Here is a 21253-nt window from a genome sequence, read left to right as displayed (position 1 = left end):
AATATTCTCCATCTACTTTGGCGTTGAAAGGCAGACTTCTTTGCATAGAGTGGGATTTGGTCATCTTTGAATCAGTTGATCTCTGTCTCTCTCATGAACAATGAGTTTGATATTTGCTATAAATATCCTTTTGTCTAATGATGCATTTGTATGACTACAGCAGCCTCTTCTCATTAAACAGCTCACTTAAAAGGAGGAGAAGAAACATTAAAAATGATAGATGAGGCCTCCTAGAAACCCATTATTAGTAATATGATAAATCATAGTGTTGCTGATATGACTTAGCAGGGAATGAAACCAAAGGGCTAATGACAACTGCTAGTGACCCTGTAGCTAAAGGCTAATAAATCCTGAAGACTAAATTTTATTAAATGAATTTTGTACTCCTGGTTGGTGAATTCTTTACTTCTCTCTTCTTTTGGTTTAGAGATCATCTTGATCAACACTTTTGAGAAAATGTTTAAATATACTCTCTATAAAAATAGAAAGTAAATGCATACATCCAGCTTAGACAGTTATCCACTTATGGTCAGTCTTGTTTCATCTGTACTTAATTTCCCTTCTCCTCAGATTATTTTGAAGCAAGTGCTGCACATATTCCATCCATAAACATTTCAACATTATCTGAAAGATTATTTTCAAATTTCATTATATAATGATTCTTTTCATAAACTGCAATTTTGTTATCCCATCTAACAATAAGGAATTAAGGATATAATTCTTTAATATCATTCAGCTGTACAGCACCCTAATGTTATTAGTGGAAAACCTGAATCCAGAGAAATGAAGTGACTCAGCTCAGGCTGCAAAACTCTAGTTAATAGCTAAGCCAATATTAGAACCTATCTCTTCTGTCTACAGTTTCATAGGGATGCTCTTTCCACACAGGGGAAAGTTTGCCTTTGAAAAACAACATTCCAATACAAAGAACCTTCTGTAATTTTTTTTCAAATATTTTTCTGAATATTTATTGCCATTTTATCCTCACAGAACACTGAGTTAAATATAAATATTCCTGTTATTATAGATGAAGAGACTCAGGCCAAGGGAGTTAACTATTTAAGTTCAGGCCAAGGGACTTAACTTTTAGAAGCAGCTGTGTCTAAGACTTCATGACTAAAACACCAAAAGCAATGGGAACAAAAGCCAAAATTGAGAAATGGGATTTAGTTAAACTAAAGAGCTTCTGCACAGAAAAAGAAACTGTCATCAGAGTGAACCTACAGAATGGGAGAAAATATTTGCAATCTATCCATCTGACAAATGACTAATATCCAGAGTCTGTGAGGAACTTTATTTTTATTTACAAGAAAAAACAACCTCATTAAAAAGTGGGCAAAGGGCATGAACAGACACTTCTCAAAAGAAGACGTAAATGTGGCCAACAAACATGAAAAAAAGCTCCAGGCACAGTGGCTCACACCTGTAATCCCAGCAATTTGGGAGGCTGAGGCAGGCGGATTATTTCAGGTCAGGAGTTGGAGACCAGCCTGGCCAACACGATGAAGCCCCATCTTTACAAAAATTCAAAAATTAGCAAGTCATGGTGGCACGTGCCTGTAATTCCAGCTGCTTGGGAGGCTAAAGCAGGAGAATTGCTTGAACCTGGGAGGTGAAGGTTACAGTTAGCTGAGGTTGAACCACTACACTCCAGCCTGGGCAACAGAGTGAGACCCCATTTAAAAAAAAAAAAAAGCTCAACATCACTGATCATTAGAGAAATGCAAATGCAAATCTAAACCCTAATGAGATATCATCTCATGCCACTCAGAATGACTGTAACTAAAAAGCTGAAAAACAACAGATGCTGGCAAGGTTGCAGAGAAAAAGGAACACTTTTACACTGTTGATGGGAGTGTAAATTAGTTCAGCCATCGTGGAATACAGTGCAGCAATTCCTCAAAGACCTAGAGGCAGAAGTACCACTGGACCAAGCAATCCTATTACTGGGTATATACCCATGAATATAAATCATTCTGTAATAAAGTAACATGTGTTTGTTATGTTCTTTGCTGCACTGTTCACAATAGCTAAGACATGGAATCAACCTAAAGACCCACCAATGATAGACTGGATAAAGAAAATGTGTTACATATACACCATGCAATACTATGCAGCCATAAAAAGAAACAAGATCATGTTCTTTGCAGGGACCTGGTTTGAGTTGGAAGCCATTATCCTCAGCAAACTAATGTGGGAACAAGAAACCAAATACTGTATGTTCTCACTTGTAAGTAGGAGCTGAACAATGAGAACACATGGACACATCAGGAAACAACACATACTGAGGACCTATTGGGGTATGGGGAGAGTGAGAGCATCAGGAAGAATAGCTAATAGACTCTGGGCTAAATACCTAGGTGATGGGATGATCTGTGCAGCAAAACAACATGGCACACATTTACCTGTGTAAGAAACCTGTACATCCTGCACATGTACCCCGGTACTTAAAGTTGAAGGAAAAAAAAAAGCAGCAGTTGTGTCTCTGCAGTCACTTTACCTTTCCAGACCTGAGCTCTTTATTTGTAAAATGTGATCCATGGCATAGTTTTATTCAACAAAATTTGTTAACATTGTTTTTCTTTTTGCATTAGGTGTTGTATTAACGAAAAGGGTAGATCAGTGAGCAAACCCAATACAGTCCTTTCCTGTACAGAGAATATTTTAATATCTATGATGAAGTTAATAAGCTGTGGGAGACAATGCTAAAAGGTCACTGCAGTACACTACACATGAAATATGTTGGTTTGGGAAGAACTAAATGAGTTTGCATTAGTTAAGTCATCTTGTCCAGGAACATGGTATATTTTACTATCCAGGTCTCATTTTACCTTTGTTACATTTGTTACATTATTTTATAGTTCTTGTCAATATTTTGAGCTGAATAGTCAATTTCAGTTTCCAAATGGCTGTTGCTAATACAAAGGAAAACTGCTGGTTTCTATTTATTTCTTATATCTATTCATTTTACTAAATTTTCTTATTAGCTATAATAATTTAAAAAATATTCTTAAATACTCTATAAAGCTCTCTTATCTGAAAATATTTTTAACTTAATCATTAAAACAATGTAAGTAGTAGTGATTGAGGACCTTCATTTCGATGAATTCATTTAGAGCTTTTACTTAATATTATGTTGTGCTTCTAATAAATGTCCTTTATACTGTTCTAAAAGTTTGCCTTTGGTCCTTTGCTTACAGTTTTTAAACTGAATGACAGTTGAATTTAGTCAGTGTGTTTCCATCTGTTTAATCACAGTTCTTCGTCCTTAATTTATCAATGTCATTATTTAAATTGATGTTGAATCAATTGGTCTTTTAATACAAATAGTCAATTTTTAACAATTTGTAAGATATTCTTATGCCTTTTGGTCTCAAATTTTCTGACTTCTTTTGGCAATTTTATTAATTTCCATTTTCCAAAACACATCTATTTCACTTGGATTTTCAAATTCATTCAACCCAAAACATGTCATATTCTTTCATACCTTTAATTTCCTCAGATTGTTATTATATCTACTCTTTATCCCAATGCTGTAAATGTTTAGCCTTGCTAATTTTCTTTACGTCTACTCGCTTTTTAATGTTGTACGGGTTCTAGATTTATAAATTCAAATGTTTATCTGCAGTCCTTATTATAAAAGCATTTAAGGCTCTGTGTTTTTCCAAATACAATTTTAATTGTATTTAATTCCAAATACAATTTTAATTGTATTTAATTCCAAATACAATTTTAATTGTATTTAATTCCAAATACAATTTTAATTGTATTTAATTCCAAACACAATTTTAATCTTTGACAAAGTTCTTATTTTCATTAATTTCTAGGTAGCTTGTAATTTCAGTTTTTATTTCTTTTTTGGCCCAATCATTTATTATAAATGTTTTTTCTTTGAATTTCAAAGGTTTCGAGGAGTTATTCTTTACATTGCCTTTTGGAATTTATTGGGTTTTCTTGGTGGCCAGATAATTTGTTTTTTTCCTAACCTTTACATGAAAATAAGATAATTTTATATAAGATTGAGCTTGTTAGTTGTTGTATTCAGATCTTTTACTTTCTTTGTGTGTTGGTTCAGACAATGTGGTTAGTAGAAAGCAAGGAAGCATAGAATTTTAAAGACTTGAATTCTAATTTTAGCTTTGTTACTAACAAATTGTGACTTTGTACAGATTACTTTATCTCTGTTGGTCTAATACAGCACATCCAGAAAACCCTCCGTGATGATGGAGACATTTTATATGTGCTTGTACAATGGAGCCATTAGCCACATGTGGCTTTTGAGAACTTCAAATGTAGCTAGTATAACTGACAGACTCATTTTGTAATTTTGTTTAATTCAGATTCATATAGCCACATGTGGCAAGTCTAATTTATGAAGTGCAGATCTGATCTCTGAAATTAAGTTCTTGAATTCAGTAAATCCCTAACAGAACCCAAGGCTTAAAATTTAACCTCTAAGCTGTGGATCTACACATTTCTAAAGATGCTGCAATGTAATGGGGAATTTTGAATACTTAGAAAAAAATCGATATTTGAGAGATGGTAAAACTTCAGCATTTTTCTACCTGGCTCAAGCTTCTAACAAGTATGAGAGCTAGAAATAATCTACATTTAATAATTTAGCATATGGTAATATAAAGGCTTTGAAATGTGGACAGTTATTTTAGTGAGGATTTGCTTCTGAAAGTCAATCCTATGATGAAAATTGCATTCCAATTTTGCTTCTGAGTATATTTTACTTCCATGTTAAAAGTTGCAAAACACATAAAAGCTATCATATGTTCTTCTCCCAAAGGGCATTGGTTCAAAAAAGAAATTATAAATTATGTAGAAACTAATAAAAATAAGAGCCTTATGTCAAAGCTTGAGGAATACAACTAAAATTATACTCAGAATAAGAAGAGAACCTTAAGTGCTTTTATTACTGTGAAATGATACATTGACCACTTCTGGCTTGTGTGCATTCCTTACTGGTCTGATGCATGTGGTGGGCCACTGTTGAAGAACTTGCAGCACTCGATCATCCTAGCAACTGGGATAGGTGTCAGCACTGGAACAGATGATTACAGTTATTGTTAACGTCCAGATATAGCAGTTTTCTGTTGTTTGGGGGTCATATGATATGTGACATACATCTTTAAACCCTAGAGTTATCTTGATAAATTCACGTTATGAAAACAATATGGGATTGGGACTGAGTGAACATGAGTTTTCCATCACGTTATGAAAACAATATTGGATTGGGACTAAGTGAACATGAGTTTTCCATCTCCCATTTTATCCTCTCTGTCTCAGGACCTCTTCTGTCTAAACTGAATACCAGGCAAAATCATCAGTATTTTACATTTACCTTTCTCTCTCCCCTCTTAGCCAATGTAGTGGAATTATTTTAAGTAAAAGGCAAAGTTTTTAACTTTGTTTCCAATAAATTCAACACTATCCATATTACCATTTGATAACTCAAGTATATCATTGGAGTATTTGTCCTAATACTTCATTTATAGAGAATTATTAGAGAATAAGATATTCCATCTATGAATTTTTTCAGATTATCCAAATTTAGCTATGCAAGTACCAATTTCAAAATATAGTTCTGAACAGAAAATTAGATAATCAATCTTTTTACATTTGTGCATAAGGAGAGTAAATATATTCTGCATGAAGGCCTGACAAAGACTCCTCATAAGCTTTGACTCAAGTACATGTTTTAGCCATTCACTATCTGTCTGGCATATTTCTGTGTTATAATTATAGCCTAGAACAGATCTAAATAACCAGACCCTCAAAAATTAATCCATAAATATTATGGAAATGGCTGTCTTAAAAGGCAAATTTTTTCTTATTTTTTTACTGCCATAACTTTATGAAGACAAACTTATTACTCTAACACTTAGAAACTATCTGCTAATATAATTCCATCCTGAATGTAACTTCTGCTTGTAATAATGTAGTTTTTAGGAAACTTAATTTTTTATAAACCATGGCTTTCAGGTTGATGAAAGATGAATCGTTTATTTATAAGCACATTTGAAAGCTTTGCAACTTTAGTCCTAAAGGATCTGACTGTATTTTTAGAAATTGTACATAGGACATCTCTAAGCTTGCTGTCTGCTTCTTAGTGAAATTAATTAGCACCATGCAACAGATTAGGAACAATAAGAAAGAAAAATAGTGCAATAAGTTCAACATAATGTACATTTTAAAATAAGAAGCATCTTTTATGGAGATTTGATTACCTCTTTCTGGAAACTGGGAAAGAGACTTCATCCAGATTTTTTTCTGACCTGTAACTTCAGGTGATATGTTTAGCTTTTCTTCATTGTACAATATTTTTCTTTTTTGTAAAGGAGAGCCTGTTATACATTATGCAAATACTTTTTAGGGGATGAGGACTATCTTTATATAATTGAGTTTATAAAAGATGTTCAATATGAACAAAGGAAACCATAACAAGAAAAATAAGAATATTAAAATATAGAAATGGTACATCATTTGTCATAGAACAAACGTCCAGTCTGTATTTCTAATTTTCTCAAACTTTAATAATATGATCAAAGAATATTGTTTTAAAAAGTCCTAATGGCTGTGTATGCTTTTTTTTTCCAAAGCTCTATCAGAAATCTAAGTTGTCTAGCATCAAGATAGGTTTATCAACATAATGAATTGGATAGTAAAGCTTTTTCATTGGGAATAAAAACAAAAATCTCACACATGCAGTTCTTAGATTTATTTTATTTATTCAGAAACTAACATGACTTTGTTATGCTAGCATACCCTGTGGTGGTAAATGTTGGATTCCGCAAAGAAATAAAGTTCAGTTACTATAAGAAAGTAACTCATTGTTGAAAACAAAGCACAAATTTATTTGACTCTCTCAAATTTACTTGTTTTCTGAGTCAGATTTCGCAACGCTTTTTAGCAACAAGCTTAAAGATTTACTAGGAGAGCTCCTTATCAAGGGAAACCTGAGAACCATTCTGTTTTCATTTTGATGAAAAACAAAACAAACAAAACCCACAGGAACAGGCTGCATACTGACTTTTTAAATAAAGTTTTTGTTGTAAAAATTAAAATTATTCTAGATTCATAGAAAAGCTGCAGAGATAATACAGAGTTTCCATATGCCCCTCACCCAGTTTCCCCCATTGTTACAATCTTACAACATGAAATATTTGTCAAAACAAAGACACATTGGCACATTATTCCTAACCCCAGACTCTGTTTGGATTTCATCTGTTTTTCTGTACAGGCCCATTTTCTGTTTCAGCATCCAGTTCAGGGTACTGCATTGAATTTAGTTGTCATAGCTCCCTAACCTTCTCTGATCTGTGCCAATTTCTGACTCTTTCTTTGTTTTTCATAATTTTGTCAGTCTTGAAGTATTAACTGGATGTCTTGCAGAACATCCCCCAATCTGGATTTGTCTGATGTTTTTAGAAAGCGTATCATAGAAGTAGAGTGCCCTTCTTATAACAGTGGTTATTGTATATCCACGTTGCATCCCTGGTGATGATAATTTTGATCACTTGGTGAAGGTAGTACTAACCAGGTTTGTTCACTATGTAAAATTACTATTTTTTTCCTCTCTACTTTGTTCTCTGTGGAAGCAATTTAGTACTTTTAGCCCACCCTCAAGGGTCTGGAGGGAGATTAAGCTCTACCTCTTGGAGGGAAACTGTGATAAGAAATATATTTTACCTTTGTCCCCCCCACTCCACCCCAGTTCCTGACACTGAGCTTCTACAATGCTTGGAATTTCCTGAGTGAAAGGGCGATAAGAGCATTTTTATTGTTCATAATAAGCCCCTTTCAACCATATCTGAATTTATACTAATGTGATTCTCAGTGGGCCCTTAAATAGCTTCAGTATGGAGCTGTTTGCCAGACAGATCAAGATATGATTAGAGGGTTGGAAAGTTCAGCCCCTCACACAGTGTCTAGGAAGGAGAGAGGGTCTGGAGATTGAATCCAGTCACCAATGGCCAATGACTTAATTTTGCCTTTGTAATGAAACATCCATAAATATGCCTAAACAACAGGGTTCTAAGTGCTGCTGGGTTGCCGAACACATCAGAGTTCTGGGAGAATGTCATACCTGCATAGAACACAGAAGCTCTACGCTCCTGCCCCCAAACCTTGCCCTATATATCTCTTCCGTTGGACCATTCCTTAGTTGTATCCTTCATAATAAACCAATAATAGCAAGTAAAATGCATTGCTGAATCCTGTGAGCTGTTACTGAGAGGGGGTTGTAGAAATCTCTTGACTTTATAGCTGGTTGATCAGAAGTACTGGCTGCCTGGACTTACTATTAGGGTCTGAAATGGAGAGCAGCCTTATAAGACTGAACCCTTAACCTGTGGTGTCTATGCTAACTCCAGGTAGTTATGGTCAGAAGTGAGTTGAATTGTTAGGCACTCAGCTAATATCTGAAAAGTTACAGAATTGGGTAGTGTAAGGAAACACCCCACATATTTGATGTCAGAAGTGTTGAGTATAAACAGTTGAAGAGGCATTAATATCTTTTGCAATTCTTCTGGAGAAAAGATTTGTCTCTTCTCTTATGTTCTTAAGTGTGTTTTATATTTTGGTTGCAATACAATACCATGTTTATTTTTATGCTCACATTGTTCCAGCTATAGCCATTGGGAGCTCTTTCAGGTTTACTGCTATACCCCTTTGGTGTCTTTCCATTCTTTTTGTTTTTCATTGAGCACTTTCTTACTTTCTGCTACTACAAGAGGCTCATCTTATATTTCTTGTGCTCCTAGAATCAACTATTTCTTCAAAAGCCATTCTTATTAGAGAAATGATATATAGAAACCAAGATCTGGTGCTAGGTGTGCTTGTTGCTACTGGGCTATTATAGCTTCTAGGCCTTCTCAATGGAGAGAGCTGTGTTATATGCATATGTATTAAACCACACTCATACAGTTTTAAATAATAAAAATAAACAACTTTCCATTTTAGACCATTTTCCTAAGGATAGAGGAAAAAAGTAACTCCTTACTGAATAATGGTCTCAAGGTGGTATGAGCAGAATGTGTTTTCTTCCAAATACTAGACCTAGAAAATGGTCTCCTTTGGATTAAAATAATGCTATTTTAGCAATTACACCTTACCATCAAGTATTTGCCACACTTGAGTTCCAGACGAATATGAAAGAGGTCATATCTGCCATACAGCCATGTATTAATGTTGTAAAAGGAATAAAGTCTTCTCACTGTAGCTCCTGCTTCTCATCTGAGATTGTACTAGATTTAACATGTACCTCAACTTAGGTCCATATAAAATGAAATAGAAGTATCCAGGGATTTTACACACATGGATTTTTAAATACTATTTTTTCCACACATTTAACATTCATATCTGGTATTATGAATGGTTAAAGTTATTGGAACCATCAAGATCAGAAATTTAAAAGGTCTCCTATGAAATTCAGGGAGTTGAAACATTGGCCTATGAAGAAATAAGTTAAAGCTTGTATATTCCTATATATGTTTTTACCTCTTCTGATCTTTCTATTTCACTTTGAAAACAATTTTCCATTCTATCCTGTTTTTCATTTTGTCTTGGGGGTGGCGGCAGGGGAGATAGGGTCTCACTCTGTACCCCAGGCTGGAGTGTGTTGGTTGGTGCAATCAAGGCTCACTGTAGCCTTGACCTCCTGAGCTAGGTGATCCTCCCACTTCAGCCTCCGCAGTAGCTCAGACTACAGGTGCATGCAACTACATCCAGCTAATTTTTTTAAAAAAAAGTTTTTGTAGAGGCAGATTTTACCATGTTACCCAGGCTGGTCTTGAACTCCTGGGCTCAAGTGATCTGCCTGCCTTGGCCTCCCAAAGTGCTGGGATTACAGGCTGGAGCCACCACGCCTAGCTGTTCTCAGTAGTTTGATTTCTGCATCACCAAGTTCTTCACCAAAGCTTACATTTTACTATTACTTTTCTGTAAAGGCGCTTCACTACCCCCCTCACCCCATCTAAGAGATTGCTCAGTAGTGTTGACTTGAAAAAATAAGGTAGAAATTAATGCTCCCTGAATTTCCTGTTATATCTTTCAAAAAATTAACTTTGTGACAAGTCTTCCCAAAGTCATTCTTTTAACTGGTTTTGGTGTTGAAAGGAGAAATTGTGTTTTTGCTCCCTGTGATGATAGGACCCTCCCAGAGTGACATTGCTCTTCAGCATTCTCTGTTGCTCCCAGAGATGGGTCATTCTCTCAAAGAGGATGTGATTTTCCCTCTTGGGGCCCAAACCTGAGATGCATTCCATACCCCGAGTCTGTGTGAAATAATGTTACCTAGGAGGCCCATGGCTCTCCTAGTCCTGAGAGTAGGGTGTGCTTTCTAAGCAAACCAGAGTTTAGGCCTGCCTCCACATATGAGAAGCACTGGGTCCCTGTTTCACAGAGTAAGACTTGCACAGGAGGAACAAATTAAGACTCCAACAGCAGAGTTATCAATTTGCCGTGAATGTCAGAGCTATTAATTCCCAGTAGGTACTTAAGTAGTCATTAAACGAGGTCATCAGCTGAATTCAGAGGACATCTTGAGATAAACTAGTTATTAATTTAATGTAGAATCAAAATGCTTTTATATTCTTCCACCCAACCCTATAATACTTGGGCATGTACATTTAGTATACATAGCATCTCTTTTGCAATTGCTCTTAACTGCTTTTTTTTTTTTTTTTAATCTTTAAAATGATCTTTTGTGTTATTTTCTGATCCTTTCTATTGTGGGAAAAACACTGGTAATGATTTTCATTTATTAATGTTCTTGCAGTCACTGTCTGTTTAAAAAAAAACTCATTCAGCTGTCAATGATGGCAGTGTAATTACAATATGTCTAATTGTGCTCTTAGAGCTTTGCAGACAGTGGGAGGAGGTGATGGAACAAGTGTGCTCTGCCCATGGTTCTAGCTCTCACTCCTTACCACTTCTCCCCATCCAACCCACACCCTCACTGAGGAATCAGTAAATAAACTTTCTGAGAACAACTATTTCCTGTTGGCAAAAGAAATAGTAATAATTTCATATTCCATGTGAATGAGTTGTTGAGGAGATTAATATATTTTAGTATATGCAGACACTTAAGTGATGTTTTTCCATTTGTATTTTAGATTCCAATTTTGTAGTGACTATTGGGGACCTCCTAAAATATTATAAACCTTAAAAAAGTTATGTGATAGTAATTGGGATCTTTTTAACCTCACCATTAGAACATAGGTTGAATCAACCCTATGAAATTCCTGTATTTGTAGGTCATACATGTTCCTATGTGGGCAATTTCATATGATTCTAATGCATTTCTCTCAGTGATTCAATGGAAGGAAGAAAATAACTTATCCTTGGATTTTTAAGTATATAACTTATTCTGTTTCTAGGTAGTATACAGGCCCAGAAGCTCCAGTGCTTAGCTGTATTTAATAAACTCAGTTAAATAGAGTGTTATACTTGTTTTAAATGAAAACAAATACCTTTTTATTTATTCTGAAACACTTGCTCAAGCTCTTTCCATTGATGCTTTTTCTAAAAGCCTTGATAAAACAATGTGAACTCTCTTAGCCAGATTGTCCGATGTTTGTTTTCATCTCTGAAGTATTATAAATAGACTCTTTGAAAACTGCAACCACAGTTTCAGAACAGAGCTAGGAGTATGTTTTTCTCTTGCTATTTTCAAAATCTAGCAGATAGATCAGACTGCTAGTGTATTTGACCTTATACAAAGAATTTAACCAATCCAAAGTGCTTTATTTATAACAACAACAACAACAAAAAAAACTTAGCTACACATTGATTGTACCTTAAGAAGAGAAAATACATTGGTTTCATAGTTCTAACTGTTCACTTAATAAATATTTATTAATTTCCCTACAGAGGCGTAATGACCTTTGTATAATTAATGACAATTTTATATACATTGGAACTTTTTTCTTGGAGCAATGAGGTCTCATAAGTGAACTATAGAGACCCTCTTGAATGGTATTTACACTTTACAAAATGAGAGAAATTGGTGTAATTAGTAGCTAGAAACAGTACTCATTTTTCTTATTTGAAGTTAATTGATTTCTTTAAGAATCATACCTATTACATTTGTGACATTTTCTAACCTGCATAAAGTGGTTGGTCTGGACTGTCTTATGATAGAGTAATAAAGATTCTTACCATGGTGATAAAATGAATTTCACTTACACCAGTATCATTTTTGTTTGTTGAGGTTCATTTGCAATAGACGATGTTTTAGAGAAACTTGATGTGGTTTTGGTACAGTTTCTGCTATAAACTAGTATAGATAGTTTCTGTAAAGTAAATTTTTATTTTCAAATATTTTCCCTGGAATCAGAAAATAGCACATTCATCAAATCTAATGTATACAATTATCATAAAGTATTTTTGAATTGATACACATCATTGGTTCTGTTAGTTGTATTTATTATAATGGAATTAATTCTTTTGCTCTTCCAAGGGAAAAAATGGACTTTACCCTTTGTGAATGTTTGAAAGAAAACAGAAGTGGTAACTTTAGGATTTTAGAATTTGCATTTTTTAATTTCATTTGGCCTCAGAAACATTGAGAAGGCATTCAAGAACTATGAGCTATTCAAAAGCAGAAGTTTTGCTTATGCTCAGCGAATAGCACAGAACACCTAATAGGTATTAAGTACATGCTTAATTAATGACTAATAGTTGAGATATCATCCAGTTTCTTAGGACTTTTCCTTGGGTATCTTACAAATGATTTTTCTCCCTTCCTGAGAAAACAAATTCAGTGTACTTCAGATATTTATTAAATAATGTTTGTTTAACATTCAGCACTGAAGAAGATACAAAAAATGTCCTTAGTAGGATCAATTTTGAAGGACACCATATTCTCTTCTCTACAGCTTTGCAACTTTCTGAAGTGAAGTTTTAATTTTACATTTTATTTTAGTCAACTCTTTTTTTTCTTCTTGCTATCCTTTTCTTTGCAGATAGTGTCCCCAGCTTTGTTTAGTATCATCAGTACACCTTAATATGCTTTTGATTATGTATTTTTTAGAAACAAACTTTTACTTTAAGATGGAATTAAGTTTACTTAAATATATACTGAAAACAATCTACCTAAATATATACTGAAAACAATCTATTTCATATCAGTAACTGCACTGGGTTGAAGATTAACAGGGAAGGCAAAGAGCTTATAGTCTAATAAATAGTGAGGAAGGGCTGGGCGTGGTGGTTCACGCCTGTAATCCCAGCACTTGGGGAGGCCAAAGCAAGCCAGCCACCTGAGGTCAGGAGTTCGAGACCAGCCTGGCCAACGTGGTGAAACCCCATCTCTACTAAAAATAAAAAAAAATTAGCAGAGCGTGGTAGGAACCTGCCTGTAATCCCAGCTACTCAGGAGGCTGAGGCAAGAGAATTGCTTGAACCCAGGAGGTGGAAGTTGCAGTGGGCTGAGATCGCACCACTGTACTCCAGACTGGAAAACAGAGCAAGACTCCATTTCAAAAATAATAATACATAGTAATAATAATGAGCAAGATTATATCTTAAATCTGTTATTGGTGATTGTTTTTCAATTGAGACAGGGGCATAGGCACTGATTAATCAGAACAGATGTGATCAATCAGAGCACTGGTAGTCATAGCTGCATGGGGTCTTGGAGGCTCCCTATTGTGTTTTTAATTGCTAAATTTGGGAGGAAGGGTGGTTAGAGAAAAGGGAGATGGTATTTTTCAAAAGGAAGAGATCATAACTACCTGTATGGCCTTGCCACTACCTGCCAGTACAACATCAGCCTCTTTCTTAAAGCAGATAATGTGGTAAGTTCTAAAATGGGAATATGCAAAGATGCTGTGAGAGGTTCCTAAAGTAATCATAATCATGTGGATAGGGTGGGACAGAGGTCTGTGAACACTTCTTGAGAGAAGTCATCATGATTTGATACACAAAGAATATGCTGGAGCTCACTTGATAGTATGAAGGAGAAACCTCAAGGCATGTGGGAGCCATATGCTATGTACAGGCAACTCACTCTTCCTGGCGTGGAAATGGCAACTTGGGTGTGAGGAAATGGAGAGGGGAGGGGCCAGGTTATCAGGCCTTGAATGCCAGGCTGGGGTGCTCGGACTTTATGCTGAAGCACTGAAAGGTTTTATGCAGAGGAACAACATAATCAGATGGTCATTTTAGAGAGATGGTTTTTGTGGGTCCAATTTGGACAGAGGAATAAAGCTGGACACAGGTCGACCAGTAGGGAGACTACTGTAACTCTTCAAGGAGAAATCGTGGGGATCTTAGCTAGGATGAGAAAAAGTCAAGTTCAAGGAATGTTAGGAGAAGTGGAATTCTTAGTAGTTGAGTGACTGATTAGATGTGGTTTATGAGGGAGAGGCAAGAGACAAGAAGGTTTCTGAATTGGATCTTGAGTTGGATGATTGGCCATTAACTGAGCTGGGAAATTTGCAGCTTGTGAGATTTGCCTTATAAAGATACTTAATTTAGTTTGGATGATACTGAGCTGAGGCACGTATTAATATAATAGAAGTTTTTATTTCTCATTCACACAGAACCAAATGAGTATCCCTAATTGGCAGGCAGCTCTCCTCTGTGCGGTGATTCAGAGATTGAGATTCCTTCCATCTTATGGCTCCACCATTTTCAACTTGCAGTTTACAGAAAGTAGAAGAATGTGGAAGATTGTTCTTGCAAGGTTTTATAGTCCAGCCCTGGAAGTAGTATACATCATTTTCACTTTCCATTGTCCAGAACTTATTCCATGTGACCAATTGTAACTTCAAGGAAGGCTGGAAAATGTAGCTTAACTATGAGCTCAGGAATAAAGGAACAATTTGGAGAATCAGCTAACAGGATGTGCCACAGGGCGACAGGGACACTTTTGGATATTGAAGTCTGAAACTTGGAGGAAAGACCTCAGCTGGAAACGTGGTTTTAGGACTCATTGTTTTTAGGACTCACAGGGGCAGTCCATATGATGAAACTAGTTGGGAGTTGTTCTTGGAGAACAAGTAGGCAAGAGCTGACAGAGCTGTTAATTTGGCCAACATACAGTATAAGGTCTGGGAAAAAGCATGGTGGATAGGAAACTGAAAGCCTCAATAGCAGTAGGAGGAACCAGGATCATAGAAGAACCTAATTGGAGAGTTTCAAGCAGTGAATGGAAGACATTGTGATATACCCTAGATAGATATTGGAGTGTAGTAAAGTAAACCTACAAGCTGTCTACTGAATCAGATGATTAACTGTTCGAGACATGACCGAGTAGAGTTCTCACTTCAAGGACACAGCAGAAACAAGATTTTATCTCCAAAGATTTTATCTCCCAACAGAAACAAGATTTTATCTCCAAGGATTTAGCAGAGAGGAGCCATGGAGAGAGAATGGAGAAACTGGAGCAAAGGGCCTAATTCATGGCACAGGGTCCCTGAGAGAACAGGAACAAGAGAGCTTATTAAAATAAAACTTTGACCTTTTCGGAATACTGTTCTTTTGACATGATTTTTTGAAAAACCCATACAATGATTAATAACTGAATTTTATTGTAAGCAATTTTCCTAACCTAACAATAGCAAATATAATATTTCTGGTTCCCTATTAGTTGGTTTACATAATCAATTCACCTGTCTTAGAAAATGCAATTAATCTTTGAAAAGAACTTTTTTTGATTTTTTTAAAAACAAAGTGTAACACAGAAAAGAGAAATACTCTCATATAACTGTGCTATAACTTTGCTATAGTAAGGTAAGTTATAAGTCTCTTATCTTGCCTAGAGAAAGGAGTTTATAACCTGTTACTACATGTTTAAACAAATGTTATCTTTCTCAGTTTTCCTCTCTCCTACTCTTTAGCTAGGAGCATGCTTAGAGGACTATTTATTTTCTAGAGCATTTTTAATAATGGGGAAGACAGTTATAAAGAGGCTTACATTTGGATTGAGGTTGGTACTTAATGTTCCTATATTTAGTATGGAGCAACAAGCTCTAGTTTTATTCTTAAATCATTCTACAATTGTCTTTCCCTTTGACTTCCAATAGATTCACACATTCTACTATGGCTTTTAGCATTACTTTTAAAATGCTTTTAAAATTGTTTCCATTATTATAAATTCTTTCTCACTTACGACGAGAATATTTAGAGGTAACATCTGTAAATGAGCCATTACTCTTTATGTACTAATGATAAAAGTGGTGGCAAGAGTGATTTCATTGTGTTCCATACTTTATTTTAAACAGCATTTCACAGAACCATTGAAATGCATTCATTTTTCCTTTTTGTAAAATCCTTAAAATATCACTAAAGGTCATTTACAACTTGAATTCCTGTTTTGTTTGTAGTACAATGTAATATTTGTACTTTCATGCATTGAAGTTTTTAATGTTACTGCATTTATAGTAATTTTTCTCTTACTTTCTTTAAAATTCTAGCAGTAGGAAATAGGATCAAAGTAGGTATATTATTGATTTCAACTGAAATTTGTTTTCTAGAAAATAGTGTATCATCATATTCATCTTTTGTTTCTATTTCCTACCTTCGTGGCTGGCTTATAATAGACTCTGAGGAAATACTTGTGAATTGAGGATACTTGAATCAGCATCTTTAGAAAGGCTGTATAACTGTTGTAACAGAGCATGCGGCATTGCTAGCACATTTTATTGCAGAATCTTTCCATACTTGATATCAGGGTCAATCCTTAACAGCTAAAAGATGAGTTGGCTATGAAATGAGCATCCACCAATCATCTCTCCATTATGCTAGCCAGAACACATTTCAGAACTAGAGTTGCATCATTTAAGAAATATATGTTTGCTGATGAGATTTTAAAGAAAGCCATTCTTTGTGTTACATTGGCCCAATGCTTCAATCATGCCCAGAAGCTCTTCTTCATTATAGGCCTATTTTCCCCAAGTATCACTTTCCCTCTGTGACTTATTTAAAGGTATATTTTTAGCTCCTTAATCTCCCCGTTTTAATAGCTTCTTGTGTTGTATGTTGAATAGGATGTTGAATTTTGGGGAGGAAGATGAGGGATGGGGGTGGAATCTATATTCCCCTGTTTAGCTATTCCCTTAACTTGTAGTGCTGTCCTCAAAATTCTTTCCATTCATTCATTCACTCACTCATTTTATTCATTCAGCAAGCATGTTGTACCTCTGCAAAATGTCAAACAGTGTGTTGGACATCTGGATAGAAAGGTGAATTACTGCGCCTAGCACAGAACCAAGCATAGTCACCTCCCTCAAGGAGCAGCAGTAAAATATCCCCTTAAGAGCCCTACTTAGATCCCCTTCTGTTGTGCAGCTGTAGCAGTTCTAATTTGACACTGAATTCTCACCCTTTCATATAACTTGGACACCACTTTAATATATTAGTCATACTAGCTTCTGTAACAAATAAGCCCTTCAGTTTTAGTGGCTTAGCACCCTTTGTACTTACTTTTTACTCATATTGGAGGGTGCAATGTGGTTCCAAAGAAGTGGGCTGTGCAATAGCTGGCCATTTAAGGACCAAGGCTGAAGGAAACTCAGCCATCTTCCAAAGTCACTTTGGATGTCAGTGTCCAGATTGCAGAAGGTAAAAGAACATGACGAATTGCATGAGAGATTTTTGTAGGCTGGAGCCTGAAAGTCACAGATATCACCTCCATTTCTTCCATTGTCTGGAACTCAGGCACATGACCACTTCTAACTGAAATAGAAATCTGGGAGATGCAAGTAGTGGGGACCCAAAAGAATACCTAGCTGATGATGCATTTCCCACTTACGTCAGGGAGTATGCCTTGTATAACCCTGTTTTGTTTTCCTGCTGGGTATAAATAGAATGATTTTTCTTCTTGTTAGTAATTGATTGTTTCAGAAATCCTTTGGGACTTGAAATAGAGGGAAACATTTTATTTTCTGTTTCCAGTACAATGAACACACTAAAACCAGGAAAATCAAATATTTGAAGGTTTTCCTGTTAACCTGCTAGAAATGCTATTAGAAAATACTGCTCTTCTCTTTCACAGTATTGCTCTTCCTACCTGACAGACTACTTTTTTGAATCCCCTCCTTCGTGAATCTCCCTGAGCTACTTCCTTCCCTGACTGTTTCCCCAGGCACAGTCAGCAGTTGCATCCTCAGTGTTATACCTTTGTTGGTTTAATTCATTCATCCATTCACTCATCCAAATATTTATAATGGAGAGAAGGAAACAAAGAGGGAAGAGAGGGAAGGGGAACAGTTGAAATTCACTGTGATAGCATTCATACTGAATAGTACAAGAGCGTAGGAAAAAGACACTTAGCTGTACCTTGTGATAGGAGAGAAGTGAAAATTTTCCTTTTAGAGGAAGGAAGTATAGTCTGAGTATTTTAGTATTCATAGATACTTTTCCTTCCCTAGGTAACAAGCTTTTCCAGGAGAAGAACCTTGCTTTGATCCGACTCTAGCACCCTAGTATAGAGCCACACTTATGCTAGACATTCAGTAAGTTGAATTGATTGAAGATAAGTGAATACATTTATAAACTCTGTTTACTACACGTTTTCATACATTATCTCATACAGTGCTCACCACAGCTCTGTATGGTAGGACAGATATTCTTATTCCTGGTGTTTAGATAATGAACCCAAATTCAGAGAGATTTGGTGTTTTGCCATTAACTCATAGTTAACAGGATAGATCTCAGTTGTTCTGCACCTAATCTCATGCATTTTCACTCTTGGAAACAAGCATTACATTTAAGAATCAAAATAGTGCCTTAAAGGTTGTAGCATGTGCTATGGAAATGAGACGTCAAGCCAGTTGAATCTCCTTGAGCAAAGGCTATTCACATATATTGAGTCAAGAATGTTTTTAACAAAAACAGACATTCTTGGTCTATCACGTTTTATAGTGTGTTATATTCTTTCCAGCACAGTGGTTTGTACCCTGCAGGTGCTCTATACATATTTCTAAACTAATTGACAGTAATTTAAGTTGTATAAGTCAGATTCATCTAAATTGGACAGGCTTCCGTCTTGTTAGAGGCTGTTATAAGTTTTTACCTATGCAAACATTGTGTCACAGGGGATAGAATTTGCCTATGGTATATTCTAATTCAGGGGCTTTTTTAAATTCAAGGAGTTTTTAACTGTCTATCTTGGTCTCTGGTTTTCTTTGGCTGCTCCCTTTTCATTCTTCCAGAGCTCGCCCCCTCAGTCTGCCAAGGACACTATGTATAGAAGCTGAGACTGCCTGGATGTTCTTACCAAAGCAGATTGACACGTTTTATCATAGGGTTGCTTTAGTGTCTTTCGTTGTTCTACAAATCTCAAACTTTCTCATTAGAGTTTGGTAGACATTGATTGCTTCCATCTCTGACTTATGTGTATTTTGTACCATATCAGTGTTCTCTACAGAAATATTATGACCAACTTAATACATTGGCCACCAGTTTATTAGGGTTGCAGCTAAGAATGAAGGCACTGCCTCTAGAAGTTTAAAGTTATGCATTTCCACATGGATGTTCTGCTTCAAACTGTCTGAAAGCAGGCTTATCTTGTAGTCTGCACTTCTCTCTTCTGCCACCCTCATCCCTTGCCCCCCAGCTATTGCCAGTGTAATGAATGAAGGGATGGCCAGATGACCAAAAATAGAATGGTAATGGTGAAATGACCCTGAACTCTGCTTCTGTGTTGTTTTTGCTTAGCAAGAATATTTTTCATTTTATTTTTCTAAGAGCAAGATAAATGCCAAGTGTTAGAAAGACAGAGCCACCTTTCATATTAGCCATTACTAGAAAAACACCATTAATACCTCAGCCTACTACTACATAATGGAATTTTAATCTGCAGGAAATCCAAGAGAACTTTAGAAAGTGCCTGTAATAAAAGAGGCAGTAGTGTTGATTGTGTTTAAAAAGAAAGAAGTGGCTGTCAGGGGTGTTTGGATTTCAGTCTGATACTGTAATAATAGTAATGTCCCAGAATTCTGGAAAAGTTTTTAATTCTTTTAATTCACTGATTATCTTATTGCTAATATGTCAAGAAAATCATGTTAGCCACACTTAACAAAAGTGACATAATGTTTATCCTGAACTTTATCCTTCAACCACAGAATAATAGAATGACAGAATATTAGGTTACAGAGCATCAAGCACTAAGCAATGAAGGACAATGAGTTTTTAATGATTCTAGTATCTTATTTTTGCAAGTTAATTTTGTTCTGCCACATACGAATGAAGTGAAAGACACAGCTATTTCTTTTTTTGTTTTGCAGGGGAAGATGGTGAAAGGAATGGGAGGTGCTATGGATTTGGTGTCCAGTGCCAAAACCAAAGTTGTGGTCACCATGGAGCACTCTGCAAAGGTAACATGTATTGTTCTCCCCAAATACTGCTTTTGGAAATTTACAATAAACCAAAACCCATCCAGTATACTACCAGGCCACCTAACTGGATTTTATTTTCTCTGGCCTTCAAGGTGATAGCATTTACATTTGAGAGAGAAAGATGACAAAAACAGTTATTTATTATTTAGCTACATGGTTGTTCAACTTTGAGTGAACCCAAACATCAGGGTGTTGTTCAAATATTTGTCCTGCATACATATTAAAAGTAAAAGCTTTATATCTCCAAAGGAAGTAAAAAGATGTGAGTAGGAATGTATCAGTTCTGGTTTTAAGATGATTATAGTGGTTGCTATCTGTGCGTGAAATGAAAAGCCACAACAGAACATTCATCTTAACAACAGTTATTTTCAAATGGACCGTATGGACTTTAAAGCTGTGAGGTGCCATATCCCGAAGATGTTACAAAATAACAGACTAGGTGACAGCAACTATCCTTACTCTGAAAAGTATTATACTTTTATTTTGATACATTGTTAAATATTTGAGAGCCTATTACGTGCTATGCATGCTAGGATGTGGCAGTGACCAAAACTGGACAAAAATTACTGATGTCATGGAGCTTACATTCTGTATTTTTCCTCTTCCTTCATATTGCAATAATAATAACTACCATTTTTGACCATTTCATGTGCCAACAATATACCAAGCTCTATGTATATGAATGAGCCCATGAACTCGCTATAGATGTTCTTAGTATGTCCAGAAATATAGCTTTAGACAGGTTAAGTAACTTCCCTGAAGTTCTGTTAGAAGTAAAGCTCTCAGCCGGGCGTGGTGGCTCAAGCCTGTAATCCCAGCACTGTGGGAGGCCGAGGCGGGTGGATCACGAGGTCAAGAGATCGAGACCATCCTGGTCAACATGGTGAAACCTCGTCTCT

General features: G+C 35.8%; 1 protein-coding gene across 1 annotated transcript in view; it reads left to right on the top strand.

The window, feature by feature from the left end:
- The window catches only part of OXCT1 (3-oxoacid CoA-transferase 1), a 139810-nt gene that overhangs the window by 92649 nt on the left and 25908 nt on the right, over positions 1–21253 (top strand). The window contains exon 14 of the mRNA XM_017533132.2: positions 20244–20333. Coding sequence (XP_017388621.1) covers positions 20244–20333 — 90 coding nt within the window. The remainder of the gene's footprint in view (positions 1–20243; positions 20334–21253) is intronic.

Source organism: Cebus imitator, unplaced genomic scaffold (assembly GCF_001604975.1).
Source record: "Cebus imitator isolate Cc_AM_T3 unplaced genomic scaffold, Cebus_imitator-1.0 Scaffold80, whole genome shotgun sequence".
In the NCBI taxonomy this organism is placed as follows: domain Eukaryota; kingdom Metazoa; phylum Chordata; class Mammalia; order Primates; family Cebidae; genus Cebus; species Cebus imitator.
This window is presented reverse-complemented; position numbering and strand designations above follow the sequence as displayed.